The sequence below is a fragment of the Trachypithecus francoisi genome, unplaced genomic scaffold (genome assembly GCF_009764315.1).
Source record: "Trachypithecus francoisi isolate TF-2019V2 unplaced genomic scaffold, Tfra_2.0 Lachesis_group13, whole genome shotgun sequence".
Taxonomy (NCBI): domain Eukaryota; kingdom Metazoa; phylum Chordata; class Mammalia; order Primates; family Cercopithecidae; genus Trachypithecus; species Trachypithecus francoisi.
The window spans coordinates 41724646-41749019 of NW_022681458.1; the positions used below are offsets into that span (position 1 = coordinate 41724646).

At 36.9% G+C, this 24374-nt stretch overlaps 1 protein-coding gene across 3 annotated transcripts; it reads left to right on the forward strand.

Moving 5' to 3' along the window:
- The first annotated feature begins 282 nt into the window (after positions 1-282).
- Positions 283-23886, forward strand: TYW5 (tRNA-yW synthesizing protein 5). 3 transcript variants are annotated; one of them, XM_033230726.1, is made up of 8 exons: positions 283-572; positions 7159-7313; positions 11765-11834; positions 15162-15206; positions 16213-16350; positions 18744-18831; positions 19192-19308; positions 21884-23310. In XM_033230726.1, exons 1-8 carry the CDS (start codon positions 495-497, stop codon positions 22138-22140), a joined length of 948 nt encoding a protein of 315 aa, XP_033086617.1. In that variant the 5' UTR covers positions 283-494; the 3' UTR covers positions 22141-23310. The 3 variants fall into 3 exon arrangements, with proteins under 3 accessions (XP_033086617.1, XP_033086618.1, XP_033086619.1); XM_033230728.1 differs by lacking the exon at positions 283-572 and adding an exon at positions 588-825; XM_033230727.1 differs by lacking the exon at positions 16213-16350 and having other exon boundaries at positions 21884-23886.
- The last annotated feature ends 488 nt before the right edge of the window (positions 23887-24374 follow it).

Sequence of the window (24374 nt, forward strand, 5' to 3'; positions counted from 1 at the left end):
GGGGAAATGATGCCGCTCCCGAGCCGAGGCGACAGCGGCAGAGGTAGCAAAGTCTGGCCGACGACAGCCTCATCTCGGCCGCAGCGGGAGTCCGGAGTCGGACGGCCCCGCAGGGCAGCGACCGAGAGTGCCACAACTGGGGTAACAGACGAGCGGCCAGCGCCATTTTTATATGACCCTTCACCCCGGTGCCTGCTGGTGCTGTATGGAAAGGAAGTCGGTGGGAAACCACCTCAGCGGTGTCGGAGAGAGACTGGAGAGCAAAGTGGACTTGTTGCTGCAGCCTCTGGTGAGTCGGCCCTGTCCCCGCTCTCCAGCACGCAGCCCACGCCAAGGCCCTTCGGCAACCTGCCCCGCGCTCGGACCCAGCCTCTCTGGAGTCCGCCGGCCTCGCGGACCTTTTCTCTGTCGCTCGTGTTTCCGGGCGGATGGCACTGAGGAACGCTTTAGAGCCAAAGTTGCGAGGACCTGGAAGAGGGCAGGCGTGAGCAACCATGGCCGGGCAGCACTTCCCGGTAACCCGGCTGGAGGGCGTTTCTCGGGAGCAGTTCATGCAGCACCTCTACCCACAGGTGAGTCTCTTGCGCGGGGCAGAACCCCGGGAAACCAGCGGGAGACGCGTCTTTACCATTTGGACGACGGGGAACGGGTTTTTAGAGACCCAGGGTGTGGGAAAGAGGCGCAGGACGGCAGCAGATGACTGGTTGGCCCTTAGGCCAAGGGAAAGGTGCACGTGGGACGCCGACTGGCTCCTCTATTGAAATTTCCGGAGAAAGCCCCATGTTTCTGGGGAGCAAGATGATGGCGGAGAGCTGAGTGCGAGAGGTATTTTGCCTAAACTCTTTACTCCGCATCTGTCAGTCTACTCCGAATTAATGGGTTTGAAGGCACAACTTTTCACTCCATTGAGCCAGGAAGGAAAGCAGTGGGATTCCGCCGGGAAACTCCTACTTGTCTTGAATTCTAACTTACTTAGGTTCTAGTTCCGACGTGGGAGTCTTTTATACCTGTAGTTAGAACCTTAGGTCTTTAAAAGAAAACTCAGAGAAATATTAGGGGAACGAAAAGTGCTTTTACTTGGAGTGCTTTTACAAGGGGGTCCAGACCTAAGAAAAACGGAAGGTATTAAAAGGAAAAAATCTACAGGATTACAGTCAGTTTATGGTAGGAAAAATACTCAGCAATTTTCTTACCTGATATTTACACTTATAAGGGTGGACATAGAACTACGGTTCTGGGGCCGGGCGCGGTGGCTCACGCCTGTAATCCCAGCACTTTGGGAGGCCGAGGCGGGCGGATCACCTGAGGTCAAGAGTTAGAGTCCAGCCAGTAGAAATCCCGTGTCTACTAAAAATACAGAATTAGCCAGGCATGGTGGTGGCACATACCTGTAATCCCAGCTACTCAGGAGGCTGAGGCAGGATCATCCCTTGAACCCGGGAAGCGGAGGTTGCAGTGAGCCGAGATCGCGTCACTGCATTTCAGCCTGGGCAGCAAGAGCGAAACTCTGTCTCAAAAAAAATAAACACTACAGTTCTGAGTGTTGCAAAAGTCAGGGATGGGCCTGGCACGGTGGCTAATGCCTGTAATCCTAACATTTTGGGAGGCCCAGGTCGGTGGATCACTTGAGGTCAGGAGTTCAAGACCAGCCTGGCCAATATGGTGAAACTCCCTCTGTACAAAAAATACAAAAATTAGCCGGGCGTGGTGGCGCACGCCTGTATTCCCAGCTACTCTGGAGGCTGAGGTTGGAGGATCTGCTTGACCCCAGGAGGTCGAGGCTGCAGTGATCCATGATCCTGCCACTGCACTCCAGCACGGGCGAGAGGGTGAGACCCTAGTAAAAAAAAAAGAAAAAAGAAAAAGAAAAAAAAGGCGGGGGTTGGGGGAAGCGGGAGGAATGAAGTTTTTCTTTTGATAGCAACCTACGGGAGGGGATTCAAGCCTTTATTAGTTGGGAGGCTTGTACTAGATGGGATGTTCTTTCTCTTCCTGTCCCTAGACCCCCCCATCTCAGAATGTGCTAGACATTAGTTGCCTTAAGGGCAGTGTTGTGAAGATTCATGTATGTGGAAGTGCTTTGTAAGATGCATAGTAAAAGGTATTTTGTAATTTAATCTCTTCAGACAAGACATATATCACAAGGCACCATTACATTTTAAAGAGTTGAAAATTACAAACAACTTTCTTTGGCCATAGGGCAGTAAAACTAGAAATTCATAACAAAATTGGAAAAAAAGATCTTTCTATCTGGAAACACTAAAAAGTATGAGGGAGCGTAGTCCTATGGGTTTTTGTTAAACATTTTCTAATAACTCCATAATTAACACTGCACATTGTACAGGTGCATGAATAGATAGACCAAGGGAATAGAATAGAAAGTGCAGAAATATCTGTTCCTATGGAAATTTAGTGTATAATAAACATGACATTTCAAAAATCAATAGGGCAAAAAATGACTTTTTAAAAAATAGACTGTTTTTTAGAGCCTTTTTAGGTTCACAGCACAATTGACCAAAGGTACAGAGATTTCTCATATCCTTCCTGCCCTGACACATGGATAGCCTCCTCCATGATACATCCCCTCATTAGAGTGGTGTATTTGTTGCAATTGATAAACCTACATTGGCACATCATTTTCTTTTTCTTTCTTCTTCTTTTTTTTGAAATGGAGTTTTGCTCTTATTGCCCAGACTGGAGTACAGTGGCACAATCTCAGCTCACTGTAACCTCCGCCTTCAGGGTTCAAGCGATTCTCCTGCCTCAGCCTCCTGAGTAGCCAGGACTACAGGCACCCGCCACCACGCCCGGCTAATTTTTGTATTTCTTAGTAGAGACGGGGTTTTGCCATGTTGGCCAGGCTGGTCTCGAACTCCTGACCTCAGGTGATCCGCCCATCTCAGCCTCCCAAAGTGCTGGGATTACAGGCGAGAGCCACCGCACCCAGCCTGGCACATCATTTTCACCCAAAATTCATAGTTTATATTAAGGCATACTATTGATATTGTACATTTTAATGGGTTTGGGCAAATTTATAATGAAATGAATCCACCATTATGGTGTTATACAGAGGAGTTTCACTTAGAAAATGATAAAATTCAGTTTATATCTCACACTGTACACAAGAATAAACTCCAAGTGGATCAGAAAAATGTAAAGAAATGAAACTACACAAATTGTGAGTACACTTGGCAATACAAAAAAAATGAAGCTACACAAGTGCTAGAAGAAAATATGGGTAAACTCCTCTATAATCTAGGTGTATGGAAGGCATTTCTAGCTATGACTCAAAATTCAGATATAATATTAGATTAAAATTTGACTACATGAAACATTTGTTTGCCAGAAACACTATAAGCAAATTTTGAAAGATAAAATGGGAGAAAATATTTGCAACATTTATCTCATATAAAGGACAGTAAAAGCCCTTGTGTGGAAAGAACTTTTAAAAGGGGGTAAAAGGCTGAAAATCTGGTAGAAAAATGAGCAAATGATAGAGGGGGGAAAAAACAACATTAAAATGGCCTTTAAACTAGGATGTTTAAGTTTACTCTTAAGAGAAATAAAGCTACACTGAGATACAACTTCTCTCGTATCATATTGGCAAAAATTTGAAAAGCTCTGGTAATACTCTTGGTGAGGCCGTGAAGAAACTGGCACACTCAAATTTTATATCAAATGGTACAACTCTTTTAGCATGTCTAACTATGTTTACTTTATGACCCAGTAATTCCTCATTTAGGAATTTATTCTGGAGATATACCTCCAAAAATGTGTAAATGTTTACATAGTGTTACTGTACTTGCAAATTATTGGAAATAACCTAAATGCCTATGCAGGTGAGAATAATTGAATAAATTATGGCCCATTTACACTGAGGTATACTAAGATGTAAAAAGGAATAAAGGCAATATCTGAACTGATAGTGGTGATTTCTAGGATATATTTATGACGTTTTTAAAAAGCGCATAACAAAAGAGAATATATAGTAAGCTACTATCTATGTAACAAAGGGAAGAGATAATGAAATATATGTTTTTAATCACTTTGCAAAAAAGAAATAAAGGAATGATAAGCCAAAAATTAACGAGATCGGTTATGCATAGGGGATGTGTGAGTATGAGATGGAAGAATGTGGATGGGGTGACTTTTGTATAGTTTTGATTTGGGTAATCACGTTAATGTTTTACATTCTAAAGTCATAATAATAAAATCAACAAGGATGGAAAAGTTATTTTTTAAAACACCCTAATATAGAATATAAAAAGTAACACATGAACCTATTTAAGTGGGAGAGGGAGAAGTTACCCAAGTCACTTTTTTTAAACACAATACTTTAATTATATGTCCTCAATGTAAGACAGAAAGAACTGAAAACAAACTGAATTCTAGTTAGTACAGTAAGTCCTCACTTAACGTTCTCAGTAGGTTCTTGGAAGCTGCAGCTTTAAGGGAAATGACCTATAATGAAACCAGTTTTACTACAGGCTAATTGATAGAAACAAGATATAAGTTCCAGTGGCATATTTCTGGTCACAAAAACATCACCAAACTTGTAAATAAAGACCCAAAACATTTCTAATCTTAAACATTGAAGTAAATGTGAGCTACATGAACATTTAAGAAGGATTAATAAAAATAAATACTCAATTTTTGGTGAATTGTTATGTGACAGTGGTCATAGTAGTGGTGGGTTAAATCAAGGAATAAATGTTTACAAATGGAAAATTGTAAGGAGCACCTCCTACCACTGAACAGTTCAAAACAAGTGTGGCAGGTTCACTGAGTGCTTTCATACTGACTTGTTTATTGTGCACTTGTATGATTATCATATGCTTTACAAATTTTTGTTTTACGTACTTTGTATTCACTTCTTCCTTCATTTTCCAACCTGCTTATTCCAGTTCAGGGTCACAGGTGGCCAGAGTCTATCCTGGCAGCTCAGGGCACAGATAGGAACCAACCCTGGACAAGATACCATCTCATCTCAGGGCACACGCACACATACACACACACACACACACACGCACTCATTCATGCTGGGACTATTTAGACATGCCAGTGAACCTAATGTGCACATCTTTGGGTTGCGGGAGGAAACCGGAGTACCCAGGGAAGACCCACAGAGATGTGAGGACAATGCAAAAACTCCACTCAGACAGGGCCCTGGCTAGGAATTGATTTTCTTTTTTTCCTCGTCTGTGTTACAACTTTATTTGAGGACCTGTTGTAGACATGTTTTTTTACAGTGGTGTGATCTAACAGTGGAAAAAGCAAATTCTGTGAATTCTGGGATTTTGGAAGTCATTAAACATTGAGGATAATGGGAACTAGGTTTCCCACGGCTGAAAATGGGAGTTACAAATTCAGTAGGTTATAATGAACCTTGAAATGTTTATGGCTCATACATACACCTGTTAGGTATATGTGTGTGTGCATGTATTATATATATATGGACATATATGGAGAGAGAGCTGAACAGAATAGGTATATGCATATATGGGGTGTATGTGTATATATATTTGTGGGATATACATAGACCCTCACATATATCCTAGCTCTGTCCACTCAGAAGAAACCAGAGCTACTTTAAGAAATGACTGATCACAAGGTTGGGCAGAGAAAGTATAAAAGATGTTGGGTTGTGTTGTTTTGCCATAATGTAAGGAAGTGCCCTGGTTAAAAAGTCACAAGAAGCATCTTGAAGGGGCTTACTGGCCAAATCTGGAATAATTTGGGTGTCAAAATTATACCACTAGATTATTACCCAGTGAATAAAATAATTCAATGGAGAAGTTAGAGCTCATTTTGATATTAGGATGCCAACTAATAAATGTAGGATAAATGATGGCGTTTAGAAAAATCACTGTTTTTTGTACTCATTGTAGCAAAACATCGTGTGCTACCTGATGTGGCATGCTGAGAAGGCTACACCATTCCTTTTGTGGCACATTCCTTTTCCAAAATGTGTAACTTGAGTCTAATTATGAAGAAACTTCAGATAAACCCAAATTGAAGGGTTTTCTAAAAATAGCTGGCCTATACTCTTGCAAAATGTCAAGGGCATAGAAGATAAAGAGGCTGACGATTAAACATTTCAGATTAAGAGACATAGCAACTGAATGCAATGTGACATCTCAGATTGAATTCTGGGTTAGGAAAAAACGCTAAAGGAAATCACTGGGACAATTAGCAAAATTTGAATATGGACTGTAGATTAGATAATAGTATTATGTCAGTGTTTTGCTTTTTGTTTTTTTGTGCGTGACGGAGTTTCACTCTTGTTGCCCAGGCTGGAGTGCAATGGCACGATCTCAGCTCACTGCAACCTCTGTCTTCTAGGTTCAAGCAATTCTTCCACCTCAGCCTCCCGAGTAGCTGGGATTACAGACATGCACCACATTTCATTTTTTTTTTTTTTTTAATTTTTATTTTTAGTAGAGATGGGATTTCACCATGTTGCCCAGGCTGGTCTCAAACTCCTGACCTCAAGCGATCCACCCTCGACCTCCCAAAGTGTTGGGATTATAGGCGTGAGCTACTGCGCCCAGCCTACGTCAATGTTAAATATAATTTTGGTAATTATTCTGTGGTTATATAAGAGAATGTCTTTGTTCTCAGAAAATATACTTAAGTTTTTAGAGATAAGGACCATGGTGTAAGCAATTTAACCTTGAAATGGTTCCAGAAAAATTAAATTATGCTTAATTTAATTTCAGTTAATGATAATATGTCCTCTTGACAGTAAGAACAAATCATAAAGCAAATGTGCAAAATGTTAACAGTTGGTGAATTGGGGTAAAGCGTTTACGGAAATTCTTTGTAGTGTTCTTAAAACTTTTTTATAAGTTTGAAATGACATCAAAATTAAAAGTTACAAAAATATTTGACTATAAAGTACAAATTTTAGTCATTATATATTGATGGTCTTGCAGTTTTGTTTTGTTTTTCTAATCTTAAAATTTTGTTCTAGATATTTTACATGGCCCCTCTTCTTGTTTTAGTGACAACATGAACTGTCAAAAGCTTTGAGGTCGAGCATCTTGGTAGCAAGAGTCAGATCTTACTTGTTTTTTGTCTGCCTGTTGCCAAATACAGCTCTTGATGTGTCGTTGGTTTTCATGAATTTTGTTGTTGTATTTCTTTCCCCACTTACAGAGAAAACCTCTTGTATTGGAAGGGATTGATTTGGGGCCATGTACAAGCAAATGGACAGTGGATTACCTAAGCCAAGTTGGAGGGAAGAAAGAAGTAAAGATTCATGTTGCTGCAGTTGCACAGATGGACTTCATTAGTAAGAACTTTGTATATAGGTATTTTCTTCTGAGGTTTACTCTGGGGATACAAATAACTTTTTTAAAACTTTTAAAATATTTTTGCATTATTATACAAAGACCATATGGCATTTCATCTTTTGGCTGGTTTGATGTAATCATGGAATAGCTTACTGATTTTTAAAGAGTGGTTTTTAAAAGACAAGAATTCTGAGTTTACATAATTATACAATGACAATTTTTTATTTTATTTTTTATTTTTTTTGAGACAGAGTTTTACTGGGCCACCCAGGCTGGAGTGCAGGTGCGTGATTTCGGCTCACTGCAACCTCTGCCTCCTGGGTTCAAGTGATACTCCTGCCTCAGCCTCCCGAGTAGCTGGGATTACAGGCACGTGCCACTATGCCCAGCTAACTTTTGTATTTTTAGTAGAGACAGCGTTTCACCATGTTGGCTGGGCTGGTCTCAAACTCTTGGCCTCAAGTCATCCATCTGCCTCAGCCTCCCAAAGTGCTGGGATTACAGGCATGAGCCACCATGCCTGGCCAACAATTTTTTAAATAGGGTATATACCCAATACCTTCTGGAGTCATGGAAGGAAGAGAAAATTTCTGTAACTAGGGTTAGATTTCATACGAAGTTGGATGTGCCGTATTCACTCAATGCTTAATTAGTTGATCCTATCACATTAGTAACTGTTATCTAGAATAGGAAATTCTAAAAGGCTCGTGTTTTCTTTTTCTGTCCTCTCCAGAAAACCAGGACAAGCTATGTTTGGTATAATATTTCATCATCTTAGATAACTTTTAAAAATCATACTTAATTTTCCCTTTTGATAAAATAGTTTTAAGTACCTTTAATTTCTCCCATGATTGTCATTTTATGCTGTGGAATTTCTTAAAAGTAAATAAGAAATAGTCAAAAGCTGCTGATTGTCTAAAGATGAAAGTTTTAAATGCTGTCATCTTGCAGATTTCATTTGCTATTTATTCCCATGAGTTTCATTTAAATTGTTAAATTAAAAACAAACAGCTTTCAAACTCTGAGCATGTGAAGTTCCCAGCAAATTCAGTCTATTGAAAAACCACGTAGTTCACAAGACTTCAATTTAGAGATGAGTTAAACAGAGCTTCTAATGTCCACAGCCATTCCTTTCTCATTAGTTTTCCAAGTTCATATAGCAGCTGCCAAAGCATTGCTCAGTTTTTAATCCTTTGAATAGTCACCATAATGGTTTTAGTTATTAATAGTCCATGAATTGAATTTAATTGCCTTAAGTTTTTCCAAGTGTAGGAACTTTTCATTTTTTATCAAATTAAAAATGCCAGAACGATGAGTGTTTTTCAGCCGGCAGTTAATGATGTTTATTTTCCAGGGAGTCCAATGCCATAACAAATGAGTACTGAAACTTCATCTTGAATTGCCTTGATGTTTTGTCATGTCTTTTTAAACTTTTCAAAACTTGTTTTTGAAGCACATACATTATGTAATAGTTCCTATCGCAGCTTCCGCCAAGCCTTTCACTAGAGCTACTAAAAAGTTGCAAGATTATTTTTTTAGTGCAACAAAAAAAATAGGTTTAGTCATTTTTAGCATTTACCAGGCAGTAGGAAAGAAGGAATGCAACCAGGCCAAAGAGAGACTAGAAAGTAAGAAACCCTGCACACACATATATATTATTATTATCACTTGAAATTGAGGTTGCTTTTATGCTTTATCAAACATTGGAAGAGTGATACATTAACAAGTATGAACTTTTACTTCTTTCTTCTTGGTAGCGCTCATTGTTCAGAGTCAGGAGAGTATGGACAAAAGAACCTTGTGTGGTGAAAGGATATTGTTGGCATTCTTCTGATCATAGATTTTTTTAAAAAAGAAGTCTCATCATGTAAAGTTTGCCACATCTTCCTGTCACATCCTGTAATTCCTGTCATCATCTTGCTCTTGTTTATTGTACTCTCATCAGTTCTGATCTTGATTTTATAAAGCAGCCTTTTCTAAACGGGGAACAAGACAGTGAAGGGCTTTTTTCTTCTTTTTTAAAATGTTGATGACTACTTGCATGCTGCAGAAGGGTACATTGTCATTGTTGTTAACCCCACCATCTGTCCTTTGCTGAGCACTTATTATATTCCAGGTACTGTGCCAAGCCATCTAGGTTATATTACTCATTTCAACTGCAGAACAATCTGTGAGGCAGATATTTTTAATAATAATTTCACAGATGAGGAAAGAGAGGTTAAAAATATTAAGTAACTTCTCCAGGATCACATAGCTTGAAGTGACGGAACCCAAGGTGTTTACTCTAATTTCCCTGACTCCACGGAGCCCATGATTAAGCCTTCTTTGACATTACCTTCCTTAACTGGTGCTGCCAGTCCAGACAAATGGCACTTTAATAACCAATGCCCTTCTTTTTGAAGCATGGATAGGATAGATTTTTAAAAAGCCAAAGAACTTCCCAATTTACATACCTAATTTCTCCCCCATCTGGGCTTAGTAGAAGCTATGACAGATACCATTACCTAGGAGAGAAGGTTGCTGGTGGCATCCCAGTTCTGCTTCTCTGGGCTGAGCTACTCTGTCTGCTCTTTCAGGGTCACTATTCTGCTCTGTTTTTCTAAAAGTCTTGAAACACTTTTTTGTTCTCCCTAGTAAGAAAGCTAAGCCTGGGTAAATGCAGCAATTATAGTAGTAGCTATGGTCCAGATAAACTTCCCCACTGGCCCAGACAAAGATGCTTTGAAGAATGAAAGCAAGAAGGAATGAAGGGTATATGGTGAGGTCAGAGATGGGAAACATTGAGTAGGAGAATGCCAAGTAAATTTGTTGATATTAGTCAGACACTATTTATAGTCAAAGAAATAGTACTCTGCATTGGTCTAAGTAGATGGCAGATCCCTCTTTTCTCTCCTGCAGTGCTCACTCTACATAATTACTAGCAGTGGCCTCAAGTTCAGATTGACATACAGAGCATCCACCAATCTATAACCGGGCTTCAGATTTCCTTACCTTTCTGCAGGAGGATATAAGGCAGGAAACGGCATTCTAGCAGGATAGTATCAGTGGAGTCTTTATACAAATCCAGGGACTGTTTTTTGACTCATCAAGTTACAGCTTAGTTGTAAGGGAATGAGACAATGGAGGTAGTATAGAAATACCTGAGCTTAGGTAAAACATATGGTCCATAGAAACCAGTAGCTTGAAACACCCCATGAACTTAGCTTCTGCATCCCTCCAAGGACCATACTCAGGAGAGTTGCACTACACCCAGGAAAGCCAAATCATCTGCTTCTGAACAAGTATTTGTAGTCCATTTATAGGCCACCTAGTGCAAGCATAATTCATCTATCGGGTTATTTTTACAATAAACAGTGTTACCTGATATCACAACTGACATTCCACATTTATCTTTAATTTTTTTGTATTCAACGTAATTCATGGGTTCACACCGTGTTTGTGTTTACCCAGTATGTTTCTGGGAAAACAGTGCAAGGAGAAAGTAAGCTGGCCCAAGGTCATCTTCTCATAGAGAAGGAGAAAGTATTCAACCTTTTCTTTCAACTTTCTCAGTACAGAGTTCAAGTGGGAAGATATTTAGTAATAAGACTGAAAAGATTACAGCTTTTAATCACAAGTTTGGAGGCAGGAGTGTAGTGGGGGTAGCAGAGGAGAGGCTTTTGAGGACTCATTGTGTTGTTACCTATACCATATCATCTTCATTTACAGGGCAATACTTTTGATTCTAGAGAGTAAAGAGATAGATGCAATCTGGAGTAAGAATATCCTTCTGGCTCAAGAGTGTAATGTAAAGGAAACAAATTTTGCTTCCACAGTGTTCAGCCCTGTTCATCAGGATGGAAGGAGACAGGCATTTGGGCAGAAATTTTGAAGAATAAAAGTTGGTCACTTCACTGGAATTCTCCTTGAACTATTTCTCAGAAGCCTTAAAATGATAGAGGGTGGTGCAGCAGGATGAGAGCAGTGTTACTGGCTTCTGTGTTCTGTGATATGCCAAAAGGCAGGAATATGGGGGGTGGTTCTCTTCATGGGACCATTTGTGTACTGTCTCTTCCAAAGTAACACTAGTAGTTTGCCCCACTTTTCACGAGATTTGTTTTGCCATGACACTTAAAAACAGGTAGCAGTCAGAACCTGAAAGTCTGTATATTTACAAAGGTCATCAGATACCATGGAAACATTTTTCTGTCATAACTTGGAATAGAATATTGACCTATGGAAGGATCCATTTGTACCATAGATTTTGAAATCTTTAATTCCAAAATTTCAGACAACTTAGGTCAAGTGAACATACTGCTCAATAAGTTTTGAAAAGTTAGAATTTCATGTAATAGGTTATAATAAAAATTACAGATATTATAAAACAGGAAATTATATCGAACTCCAACAAGCCTTTATGTATAGTGATTAGATTCTTACTAGTTGATCTGTTATTATTAAGTCCAAGAATTCTTTTGTGTTTATTTCAGATCTTTACCTTTTGACCAATTGGTCCAGAGGGCAGCTGAAGAGAAGCATAAAGAATTCTTTGTTTCAGAGGTAATTGCTTTTAACATTTTTAAAATAAGGCATTAATATCTATATACTAAATGGATTTCCTTATGAAGGAATAGTAGATATACAAGAGCTATAGCCTTCTCTGATAGACATTCGTAAGATTTGGTTGGATGCATCATAGACTGTAGCTCTGCTATTTATTAGCTCTCAAACTTTGCCCAAATTATTTTTCTGTACTTCAGTATACTCATCTGTGAAATGGGGGCAATAATAGTACCTATTTTATAAAGTGTTTGTGAGGATTAACTAAATAAAATCAGTAAAATACTTAGCAGTGCCTCATGTGTAGAAATTACTCATTAAATGTTAGCTATTAATGTTATATCCTTTTAAAATGCTTTGGTCTGATATGCCAACTTCAAATGCTAATGGAAAACTTCATTTTCATATCTATTGACTATTAGACTGTTTCTGTATTCTTATTATCAATGTGATTTCTTTTGTGTATATTTGCTATAATATTTTTTCAGGATTAAATGTGGAAGAATTCTACTTAATTATAGTCTAGCTTTAAATAATTCAATTTAAATACCTTGAGATAAGGCATCAAGGCCTTGTATATAAATATGTTTTTAAAAATTTCCTGTGTTGGCCAGGCACAATGGCTCACACCTGTAATCCCAGCACTTTGGGAGACCAAGGCGGGTGGATCACCTGAGATCGGGAGTTCGAGACCAGCCTGACAAACGTGGAGAAACCCCGTCTCTACTAAAAATACAAAATTAGCTGGGCGTGATGGCACATGCCTGTAATCCCAGCTACTTGGGAGACTGAGGCAGGCGAATTGCTTGAACCCGGGTGGCAGAGGTTGTGGTGAGCTAGATTGCGCTATTGCACTCCAGCCTGGGCAACAAGAGTGTTAATTGTCTCAAAAAAAAAAAAAAATTCACTGTGTTATTCAAAAGCACATTTTAAAAACAAATTGCTTTTTAAGCTTTGAATAAACCTGTTTTCTGCATTTGAGCCAGCTGGGCTGGGCAGTTTGGTTCCAAAATATGTTGCATTTTTACAGTCCTCTTGTCAGGTAATAGTTACACTAGATTACCGCCGCAATCCCCACAAACTCTGTAGGTCTGTGATTCTGTAGTATAACCAAAATATCTTTTTAAATTGATTCCATTAGCTACACCTGAGAACTGTTTGCTAACTTTATAGTCATGCTTTAAACATGTATTTTCAGTTCCCCTTTGGTACTTTCCTGTCTAAGGGTAATCAGTGGTATAGATTTAAATAGCCATGAAATGTGAAGTAAAAGAAATAGACACAAGGTAAAAGATTAAAGTCTAAAAATCATGGAAAGTATGTAAACAAGATCAACATGAACTGTCAGTTTGGTCCTCTAGGAAGCAGATGCTGAGATGGAATTAGGAGTGCAAAAGGCTTGTTAAATAGGAGAAATACCTGTGAAAGGAAATGGGGGGAAACAGGATTGGATAGGGGAAGCCATGAGCTGTAGATACAGATCTGACAGTCTCTGCTGACTCATTGGAACTCCTGAGCAGACTGCCTGTGAGAAAAGTCCTGCATTGGGTGGCAGTGTCTAGGTCTTTAAACAGCTTAAGTCACTGGTTGGGACTACCCCAAGAAGAGCATGACCTAGGTTCCAATCCTGAAGTGGACCTGAAGAAGTTAACAGCTGGTAGCTCTAAGCTAATCACACTCCTTGCAGTTAAGCAGTGAATTCTTTCTTGAAGGAATTTCTGAGCAGTGCACTTCTGTGTCTGCTGCATTAATTTTATTTTTTAAATCTTGAAATGTTAGAACTAGTAGAAAACCCTTAGAATTTTGAAAAACATATTTTGAAACCTATTAGCCAGTAATTTATAGAATCTATGGGATGTGGTGCTAGCTAAAAATAGAAAAACACTGAGAGTTCAATTAAAACCTCAATCATCAATTTATGTCTTAAGATAAATATGAAGATCTTTTGAAGTTTATGTTATAATGCTCAGTGTTGGGTGAAAGAGGCAGAATTCTGAGTTTGGATTGTCCAAGTGCTTTACTTGGTATATCTCACTTCACTAACAGTGAATGTTTTATAATTCAAACAGTTCTCTATTTAGGTACTTGGTGAAGGATAAATGATAATTTTTGGCCGCGCACAGTGGCACATGCCTATAATCCCAGCACTCTGGGAGGCCAAGGCAGGAGGATCACTTGAGTCCAGGAGTTCGAGACCAACCTGGACAACATTGAGAGTCTCCTTCTCTACAAATAGTAAAAATAATTAGCTGAACGTCCCAGCTACTTGGGAGGCTGAGGCAGGAGGATTGCCTGAGCCCAGGATGTTGAGGCTGCAGTGGGCGTGATCGCATCACCGCACTCCAGCCTGGGTGACAGAATGAGACCCTGTCTCAAAACAATTAATTAATTTAAAAAATTTAAATCATGATTTTTTTTAAATGATCAGTTTAAGTTTACTACAATAAAATTATATTTTTCTAATTCATACAAGAGCTGAATCTTAAGCATTTGGCTTGAGAATTGATAGGCAGGGATAGGCTTAGCTTGATAAAAGGCAGTGTTCTCAAGTTTAAAAAAATATATTATTAAAAGCATAAGGTATCTGTTACTGTACATTTGTATTATATTTACTAAGTATTAAGACACTATTAAAATAAGAGTCTAAATAATTTGGAATGTAAAGACTAAATCATTGTAGCTTTAGAGATGGTATGTATATGTGGCCTTTAGAATTTATTCTCCTTATTGTTTTTTGGATCCAGTCACTATCACGAGCAACATATTAAAGACATTTCTTCATATGGCCACCAGAGAGCATTAGTAGAAAGGGTAAGAGAATTGAATTTTTTTTTTTTTTTCTTTTTTGAAACAAGGCCTTGCTCTGTCAGCCAAGCTGGAGTGTAGTATCACGATCATAGCCCACTGCAGCCTCAGCCTCCCAAGTAGCTGGGACTACAGGCACGCACCACCACCCAGCTAATTTTTTGCATTTTTTTGTAGGTGGTGTCTCACTCCGTTGTCCAATCTGGTCTTGAGCTCTTGGACTTAAGCAGTTCTTCCTGCCCTGGCCTCCCAGAGTGCTAGGATTACAGTTGTGACCCCTCACGCCCAGCAATAATTGAACTTTTTAGAAAACTTAACTGGGTCAGATTTTAAGACTTGTTTCCTTCTTTACTTCCTAATATTTTTGAAGTGAAGGTGTTTTTACTTTTTCCATAGTTCTCAGTACATAATTTTTTTTTACTTTTAATTATTATGAATACATGATAGCTGTACGTATCCTAGTATTTTTACATTTAAAAAAGTAAAATATTGCTGATGTTATTTTTCTTTGGGATGTTTAAGGATGAGAAATACTACTTACGGTCACTTGGAGAAGACCCTAGAAAGGTAAGAATTCTAAATGTAAAACAATTCCCTAAAATCTAAATGGTCGTATATATGTTAACTGGCAACACTGTAATTTTTATACTTACTGCCTGACATGTTCCCTGTTCTGTCCTTGTCCATTCTTTTCCCAGTGATTTGTGCCCCTGAATAAGAAGTAAGATGATTAAAAATTGATTACTTAGTATTCAGGTAGGCCTGTAGAATCTTAGTGTTTTTAGTCATCTAATCTCTATATAATAAGAAATCTCTTCTACTGTATATTTTATATGTGGCGACTCAGTTAATAAAATATTAATTTGAAATAATTAGTAGAATCCTGAATAGTTCATTGTATAAGTTTTAACATGTATTCAGAGTCAAATTAGTATGGCTGCCATATTAAGGAGTAGTCCCTAAAATGATCAAATAAGATTATTTTTTCCATTTATGTCACCATTTAGTTGTTTACCCTCTCTTTTAGTCCCCTCCCTCAGTAGAATTCACAGGTTTTATGTAGGTGATGACTAGTAATGTTAGTTCAAGGTGTTGACTCCTGAATATTAGAGTGAATGACAATTGTGTAATTCTTGCTTAAAGTAGAAAGAACCTATTATTGAAGCATATTGAGCTTAACAGTAGTGATACTATTAAATCTGCAATCTTGTTACACAGCCTGGTATTTCTTCATTTGAAAGATCATATATCGGCCAGGAAAGGCAGCCTCATGCCTGTAATCCCAGCACTTTGGGAGGCTGAGGCAGGTGGATCACCTGAGGTCAGGAGTTCAAAACCAGCCTGGCCAACATGGGAAATCCCATTTCCACTAAAAATACAAAAATTAGCTGGGCGTGGTGGGAGGTGCCTATAATCTCAGCTACTTGGGGGAGAGAGAGAGAGAGAGATCCTGTATTGGCACATGGTCACATCATAGTATTTTAAAGCAGTGAACAAAGTTTGCTTGCCCTAGTCTGCCTTAATATCATAGGGTCTAATCTGATGTTTTCTTTTTATGTTTCTGTAAATGCAGGATGTTGCAGATATCAGAAAGCAGTTTCCTTTGTTGAAAGGAGATATTAAGTTTCCAGAATTCTTCAGAGAGGAACAATTCTTTTCCAGTGTTTTTCGAATTAGTTCACCAGGATTACAACTATGGACTCATTATGATGTATGCTACATATATGAGAAATTTAAAGCTACAATAGATCTTTTACATTATAGATTTAATAGTCAGTTTCAGCTTCCTATAGGTTATCCTAAAGATCTGTGTAATTCACTGAAACATGACTTTTGAAAATAGGTGCTGTGCATAGCAGTGATAGAGGAATGAATTATTTTGCTAATGGCAAAAGAATTGGTTCCTCACATTTGTATTTCCCTGTGGTCCTATTCTTGATTCATCGTCATATATATACCAAGTTTTATGAAGTGATTTTTTTTTCCATGTGAAAAATGGCCACCAGATAATGGGGGAAACTGTATTGGAAAAAGCGATAAGCTTGTAGTATGAGGAGGTATAAATGATACACATGACTCTGGCCACCCAGAGATCCATAACTCTCTGGGTCATCCAGAGTTATGTTATTCAGGAAAAAGGCCGAAGCTTGTTGAGTCATTACCAATTGTAAGAATTTGGGGATGTCTGAAGATCTTAGTGTGTATGTGTATATATATATATATATACCTTGAGAATGTCAAATATCTACTGTATTTGTAGGGTAGCAAAAATGTGTACAATATTGATATTGATCGGCTGGGCGCGGTGGCTCATGCCTGTAATTCCATCACTTTAGGAGACCGAGGCGGGCAGATCATGAGGTCAGATCGAGACCATCCTGGCTAACACGGTGAAACCCCGTCTCTACTAAAAATTTAAAAAATTAGCTGGGCGTGGTGGCGGGCACCTGTGGTCCCACTTACTCCGGAGGCTGAGGCAGGAGAATGGCGTGAATCCAGGAGGTGGAGCTTGCAGTGAGCTGATGGCGCCATTGCACTCCAGCCAGGGCGACAGAGTGAGACTCTGTCTCAAAAAAAAAAAAAAATTTGATCTTGATTATTTGTGGTGTTATTTTGTTTGCTTAAGTTTAGGTACACATCTATAAGCATTTTAAAAACATTAAAAATACTAGTATGGTATATGGTTTGGTGTTGGGAAGTAGAGAAACTTAAGGAAGGTAAAGGAATATCTAACAAGTTTCCAAAGAAAAAAAATTTTTAAGTTATAAATCACACTATAACATTTTATACATGTGTTTTATAATTGAGACCCTCTTGGGAGGATTTTACCGTAGTCAGTAAATCTGTAATTAAATGAAATAGACATAAACTCTTAGCATATTTTGCAGTTTTATATGAATAACGTGAGAAAATCATGTGGTAATACATTTTAACTATATTCTATGATGATGATGATGGTTGTTTTTTGAGACAGAGTCTTGCTCTTTCACCCAGGCTGGAGTGCAGTAGCACAATCCTAGCTCACTGCAACCAGTCCCTCGCAGGTTCAAGCGATTCTCGTATCTCAGCTACCTGGATAGCTAGGATTACAGGCATGCACAACCACACTCGGCTAATTTTTTTTATTTTTAGTATAGATGGGGTTTTGCGATGTTGGCCAGGCTGGTCTCGAACTCCTGACTTCAAGTGATCTGCCCACCTCGACCTCCCAAAGTACTAGGATTACAGGCGTGAGCCACCGCACCCAGCCTCTATGATTATGTTTTAAATTTTGAGTAGTATCCTTTTACATAAATTATAATAGAATGTAATATAGAAAGCTTTTATTATAAAATTAAGTCAGAGGAACACTAAGTAAAGGGTTGGTACTAAAAGGAAGAATGTTTAGGTAGAAGTAAAAAATCATGAATATATCTTGCTTAGTGTTTATCTTAAATCCTTAGCTGAGAATTATGTGGCTCTGCCTTTAACATTTTTTCACAATCTGTACCAAGAAAGTATACCATTACATTCATGGGAAAAGATTGCTCCAATAATAAATATATATATTAAGAAAATCTGTCATAAATCATACTGTTTGCAGAAAAGAAAAAAAAGAAAATCTGTAAGATTATATTCCTATAGAAATAATTTGAAAATCAAGATACCTATAATAAAATTATGGATGAACATATGTAAAGAGTGTAGCAGTGGTTACAGCAGTACCTTGTATTTTCCTAGCATCTGATTTTTCTAAGTGCTTTTACTCTGTTAATTTTGGGCTTATAGCATTGCTTAACAGATAGTAAATATTCACCAAGGGGAGCCTTAAATAGGCTTAACTATGCTGTCAGTTAATGGTGAGGCAAAGGCAAATAGTTTTCTGACTCCACATTTTCTAATTTGCCAAGTCTTCCCATTTTAGGGCAGTACTCCAGAAATGTCTTTAAGGCCCAGTTGTTTATAGAATACCAATGTTTTTATTGTTAGGTAACTGTAAGAGTTAAGTAAAGTAAGTCAAGTCTCATTAAAGGATCGGGTTTGCAGTTAAAGTTTAGAATGCCATTGGTTCTATTTATTTGAATTTTAGATAATGATTACCCATAAGCTTTTATTGGTCTTCAGGTAATGGATAATTTGTTAATACAAGTGACAGGAAAAAAGCGTGTTGTACTCTTCAGTCCTCGAGATGCCCAGTATTTATATTTAAAAGGTATGGGATTTTTCTTTAAGTTTATATTTCTGAAGTCTATTCAGTTACTCTTTTTGAGAAATCTCTTGATTCGTATAGGAAAAGAACACTTTAGGACTTAATCATAATTGTATTTGTGTATATATGTAATAACAGGTTCAAATTTGATATCTTAATTATATTACATGGGTATTGTCATCAGAATTAAAGAGTGAGTCACTGAAAATTGTCTTAGGTGTCAGTAGCATAGTAATTCTCACAGTGTGGGTACAGTAAGTAACTGGATAGAAAAGAATAAATTTTCAAATTTATATTTGTGATTACTTTTTTTAAAATGCTAACTTTGCTGAATCTATATTATCCCTTTTTGGAATTTTTTAGGTACTAAATCAGAAGTACTGAATATAGATAACCCAGACTTGGCTAAATATCCACTTTTTTCCAAGGCTAGAAGATATGAATGTTCCCTTGAAGCTGGTGATGTATTATTCATTCCTGGTAAGATTTCTAGACCTCACTAATGTGCTATTTATAAAATGTGTACTCTGTCACTCATCCTTCATGTGATTTTTTTTTTTTTTTTTTTAGTACAAATATTTGTTACATGTATCTGGTCCGATACGAGATGATTTTTAGACAAAACTCTGTGTGTGTGTGTGTGTGTGTGTGGTGTGTGTGTGTGTGTTTAAAGCAGGCCTAGGCAAACTTATAAAACAGTCCTTGCACTTTTGGCCTGTAAATTAACAGGTCTTGCACTCTTGGCCTCAAGCAATCCTCCCACCTTGAACTTTGGGAGGCTAAGGTGGGAGGACTGCTTGAGGCCAAAAGTGCAAGACCAGCACAGGCAACATAGTGAGACCCTGTCTCTACAAATATAAATAAATAAATTTGGTCAGGCATGGTGGTGTGCATCTGTAAGTCCCAGCTGCTCAGGAGGCTGAGGCAGAAGGATCTCTTGGGCCCAGGAGGTTGAGGTTGAGGAGGTTGATGCCATGGCATCATGGAATCACTGTACTCCACCCTGAGCAACAGAACAAGACCCTGTGTCTAAATAAACTAAATTAACAGTCTTGCTTTCAAGGGCAACCTATAAAAATAATACTATACTCTAAACTATTTTACTAAGTGACATCAAGACAGACACTTTTTTTATGGCTTTTATTTTTTTTATTATTATTTTCCAAGTAAGACACTTTATATCTGGGAAAAGATTATGCTGGTTGGTTTTTAAAATTTTTTTTTAATAATATTATTATACTCTATTTTATTAAATGACATCAAGTAAGACACTTTATATCTGGGAAAAGATTATACTGATTGGTTTTGTAAATTATTTTATTTTTAAAATATTTCTGTATTTTAGAACTTTGTCACTTATTTACCAAAAAAAATGATAAATATCTTTCAAGGCCAAAACAGATGAAAGATTTCATTAAATATTAAAATGTTATCATCTCAACACCTGTAGTATCATTTGTGTACATTATTTTTCTATACAGTCTGGATTTGTGTCACTTAATTTCTTTGTTCAATTAATAGGCATTAGTTTGAAAGTCCATAAAGTTCAACACAACAAGGTAATTAACATCTGTAATTAGTACTTAAAAGTGAACTCTTGAAGATTATAAAAGTCAAAATTAAAGGGATATGTTAACAAATTCTATTTATAATTATAGTTCCATATTTAAATTAATATATTAAGAATCATTAATACTTCTTTTCATTGATAAAAATAATATTAATAAAGATAGATATTTGATTATTTCATTTGGGACTAGATAAATTCCTTGAAGACAAAGAACTATGTTTTGTTCATCTTTGTTTTCCCCAAAATGGCCTGATATAATGGCTTTCATATAATCATTTATAAAAATTTGGTTGACTTTTTATTCTTATTTTCATTGAAAGCAACCCATATATTAGTCTTCAAATCCATTGCCATCTTTTAAATTTACATTTTTGGTTTTTGTATCTTGGGAGCATGATTAAGGTCTATGTAGTTTTCCCTTATTCTTCATACAATTGTTTTAAGAAAAAAAAAAAATAGAAATACTGAACATTTGCATATATTTTTAAACAAAAGCAAAATTCCCATCTTTGGGTTTAAATTCAACTGAATGGTTAGCATTTTCTTCCTATTATATTGAATAAGAGAAAAAAAGGATTCTGAAAGAAAGTGTAGTTAAGATTAAAACCATGTTTGAAAATTAGTTTTCCAAATCAAAATATGTTAAGCTTTTGTTTTTCCTTAAACACTCTTAGAATAAGTTTCTAAAATTTAAATCTCCCTTTCACAGGATTAAAAGGGTTTTTCCGTGATTAGTGTTCCATCTTTGTTATATCGTGGTATTGCTTTAGTATTCCTCTAGCACCTGTATTCTGAAAATGTTTACATTCAATTGAAAATAAAGAAGTAAACTTCCCAGTAAAAGGAAAAAAATTAATTAGGTATATAATAAAGTTTACTCATCATTTCCACCACCAAAATATTTGCTATAGTGTTGTATACTATTTATAAAGGAGCTGAAAGAAATGTAAGACGATTATAATTGCATTCAAAATATAAAACGAGGAGGCTATAATGAATACGAATGTAAGCAAGTTAGAAAACGAAATTGCAGCTTGAACAGGAAGTCTTTAGGGACAAAAGTATTATAATGAATCAGAAAAGGTCAAAGATACTCCTCAAGTAATTGAAATGTTCTGTGTACCAAAAAATAAACACTTTGATGTGGTTCCATGACTCAGGAAGTATAAACAAGTAAAACACAGTCCTAGATTAGAGAACTGCAAAACAAATATATATTTATTATGTCTTTCAAGTTTAAAGGAAAAATTGCTATTTCTAAAGGTTTTAAAAGTAAGGGTTGTGCTATTGACACTTTAAATTTGTTGGCAATTCATAAAAGTTAAAATGATTCTGTTAAAAGCCTGGAGTGTGCTAACGAAGGGATCTGGTTACAAGAATTATTTCTTACATTGGCTATATGCAATTCGTGATATTTCACTGACATTTTGGGTTTTTTTTTAACTGTAGGTTTTATTTTTAACTTGTTTTTTAAACTTTCTCCAGCTTTATGGTTCCATAATGTAATTTCTGAAGAGTTTGGAGTGGGAGTGAATATCTTTTGGAAGCACCTTCCATCTGAATGCTATGATAAGACAGATACCTATGGAAACAAAGATCCTACAGCAGCATCAAGAGCTGCACAAATTTTGGACAGAGCCTTGAAAACACTGGCCGAATTACCAGAGGAATATAGGGACTTCTATGCACGACGAATGGTCCTACACATTCAAGACAAAGCCTACAGCAAGAACTCTGAGTAAATAATGAAGTGAATGCAATATACATCAACACTTTAGTAAGGCATAATAATATAAATTGTTCTGTTAAAATAGGAAAGATACATCAGATTTACAGATTATATAAGTATGAAGGGGTGTTTGTGTGCATTCTACTTGATATAGATTGTTATAATTAAAGAATGCTGTGCTTGGACCACTATTTAACATTCAGATGCTGACCACTAAAAGTCCAACTTAAAATGACTTAAAAACAGTAAGAAAATATATTGGATCACAATACATGAAATCTATTGACAGAATGGGCTGCAGTGTTTCTGATCCAGTGATTCAGTAATGTCATCAAGAACCTTGAGAGCCCGTCTCCACACCCCACCCCCTTTTCAACCACAACATTGGCATCATCCTAAGGCTGGCTACCCTCGTGGTCATGGGATGATTGCCAGTAGCAGTTGGAGCCTTGTGCATCTTCATTTACATGCAGCGGAAGAGTCAGGCTGGATTCCAGGGGCCCCGTCTTAATATGAGAAAGCTTTCCCAGAATTCATTTTCCATATTCTTAGGTCTCATTGCTCTAAAGTAACTTAGACCTGTCCAACTCTAAGCCAGTCACTGGCAAAGAGTTTGGAATAACCTTTATGGCAGTCAGGTCCACTGGAGCTGAGAGTAGAAGTGGAGGCCACATAAGGGATATATGGGGGCAGAAAGGATAGTTTTTTTTTAAATCTTGGTTCTGATAGGAAAAACATGAGCAACCAACAATATTTATTACATTTGCCTAGAAGCAGAATTTGTTGAGGAACTTTAAAAAATGTACAGATACTTAGGTCCCAACTTTGTAGACTTGATTCGTGTTTGGGATTTGGTATAGGAACTTAGTAGACCTCACAGGGTGTTTTGATGCATAATCAGAGCTGAGATCAACTGCACTTGATGATAGTGACTTGGATTATTAGTTTTGTGATTAGTCCAAAACAAATGTTTAATCTGATCTTGACATTTCTTGCCACCCAGTATGTCAGGTCTGTCTTTTTTTTGGTTTTCGAATGTTAGAAAATAAATGTTTTAATTTATACCTGTGTCTAAGCCTTAGCCTAATTAAAAGATTTCCCAACTTTTTTCTCCACTTACCCCTTTTTTAAAAGAAAAAATTACTTAAAGAATGAATAAATGAGATCCTAAAAGTGCTGTCATTGAAGACAGTGAGCCATTGTGTGTGGATCTCTGCTTTTCTTTGTTTTGTACCTAGTAATTATATTGCAGTGTCATTGAAGACCAGATAATCTTCGCTGAACATAAATGTGTTCATCTAAAGAATCTCTTAGTATATCAATTTGGTGCATTTTAATTAGAGAAAATCATTTTCTCTATTGAAGAGAATCCATCCACTCATGTCCTATAAATTATAGTAAATAAGAAAGGAAAAGCATATAAAACATTCTGAATTTCCTAGGTGTCTTTGGAAACAGGTTAAGTTACTCAGGTGAATAAAAGTGAAAAAAGTCTTGTCAGAAAAGGAATGATTATATTAGTCAAATTTAATTACCAGATTTTGATCTTCATTACTTTAAGCAAAGCAAAGAACTTCTTTAATGATCCCTTGTCCTTCAGTAAGGAAAAAGACAAAACTCTCCTTAGTTTACACAATATTTATGGTTTTTAATAAATCTTGTTTTTTTCTTAACCAGCAAGATAATTGATACAAAGTATAAATCCAGAGTCATGTAGAAAACTTGGAAGTATCAATAAAACAGATTAGTTTGTGCACTGCATATTCATCTTAATTGTTTAATGGAGAAGCAAACTGGATGACCTGAGACAAAATAACATTTATCTATGAAGCTTATTTTCCTCATCTTTAAAACAGAACTACAAAAATGCAGAGAGATAGTTCAAGGGCAGGCACATAGTTGATGACTGGTGCTAGTTCTTCTATTTAATTATATTCCTTCTTTGCTAAGAGATTTGAGGTAGCTCCTGTTGCAGTATTAATTTATATTTAGAAAGTTAGAGAACTTTCCTTTGGGATGTTTTAAAATTATTTCCCTGGTCATAATTTTTAATATTAGGGTCTATTTATTTCAAATACAAAATAATCTTTTTCCTACTGGGTTAAGACCAAATGAGATGTTTGTTTTTAATGTATAAAATACTACACAGTGTATGTTAGCGCAACTTCTCAGGAATTCTTAATCTTAGAACTTTTTTATTGAAAGAGATCTTAGAAGCCGTCTAACCAACCCAGATTGCTTAATGAT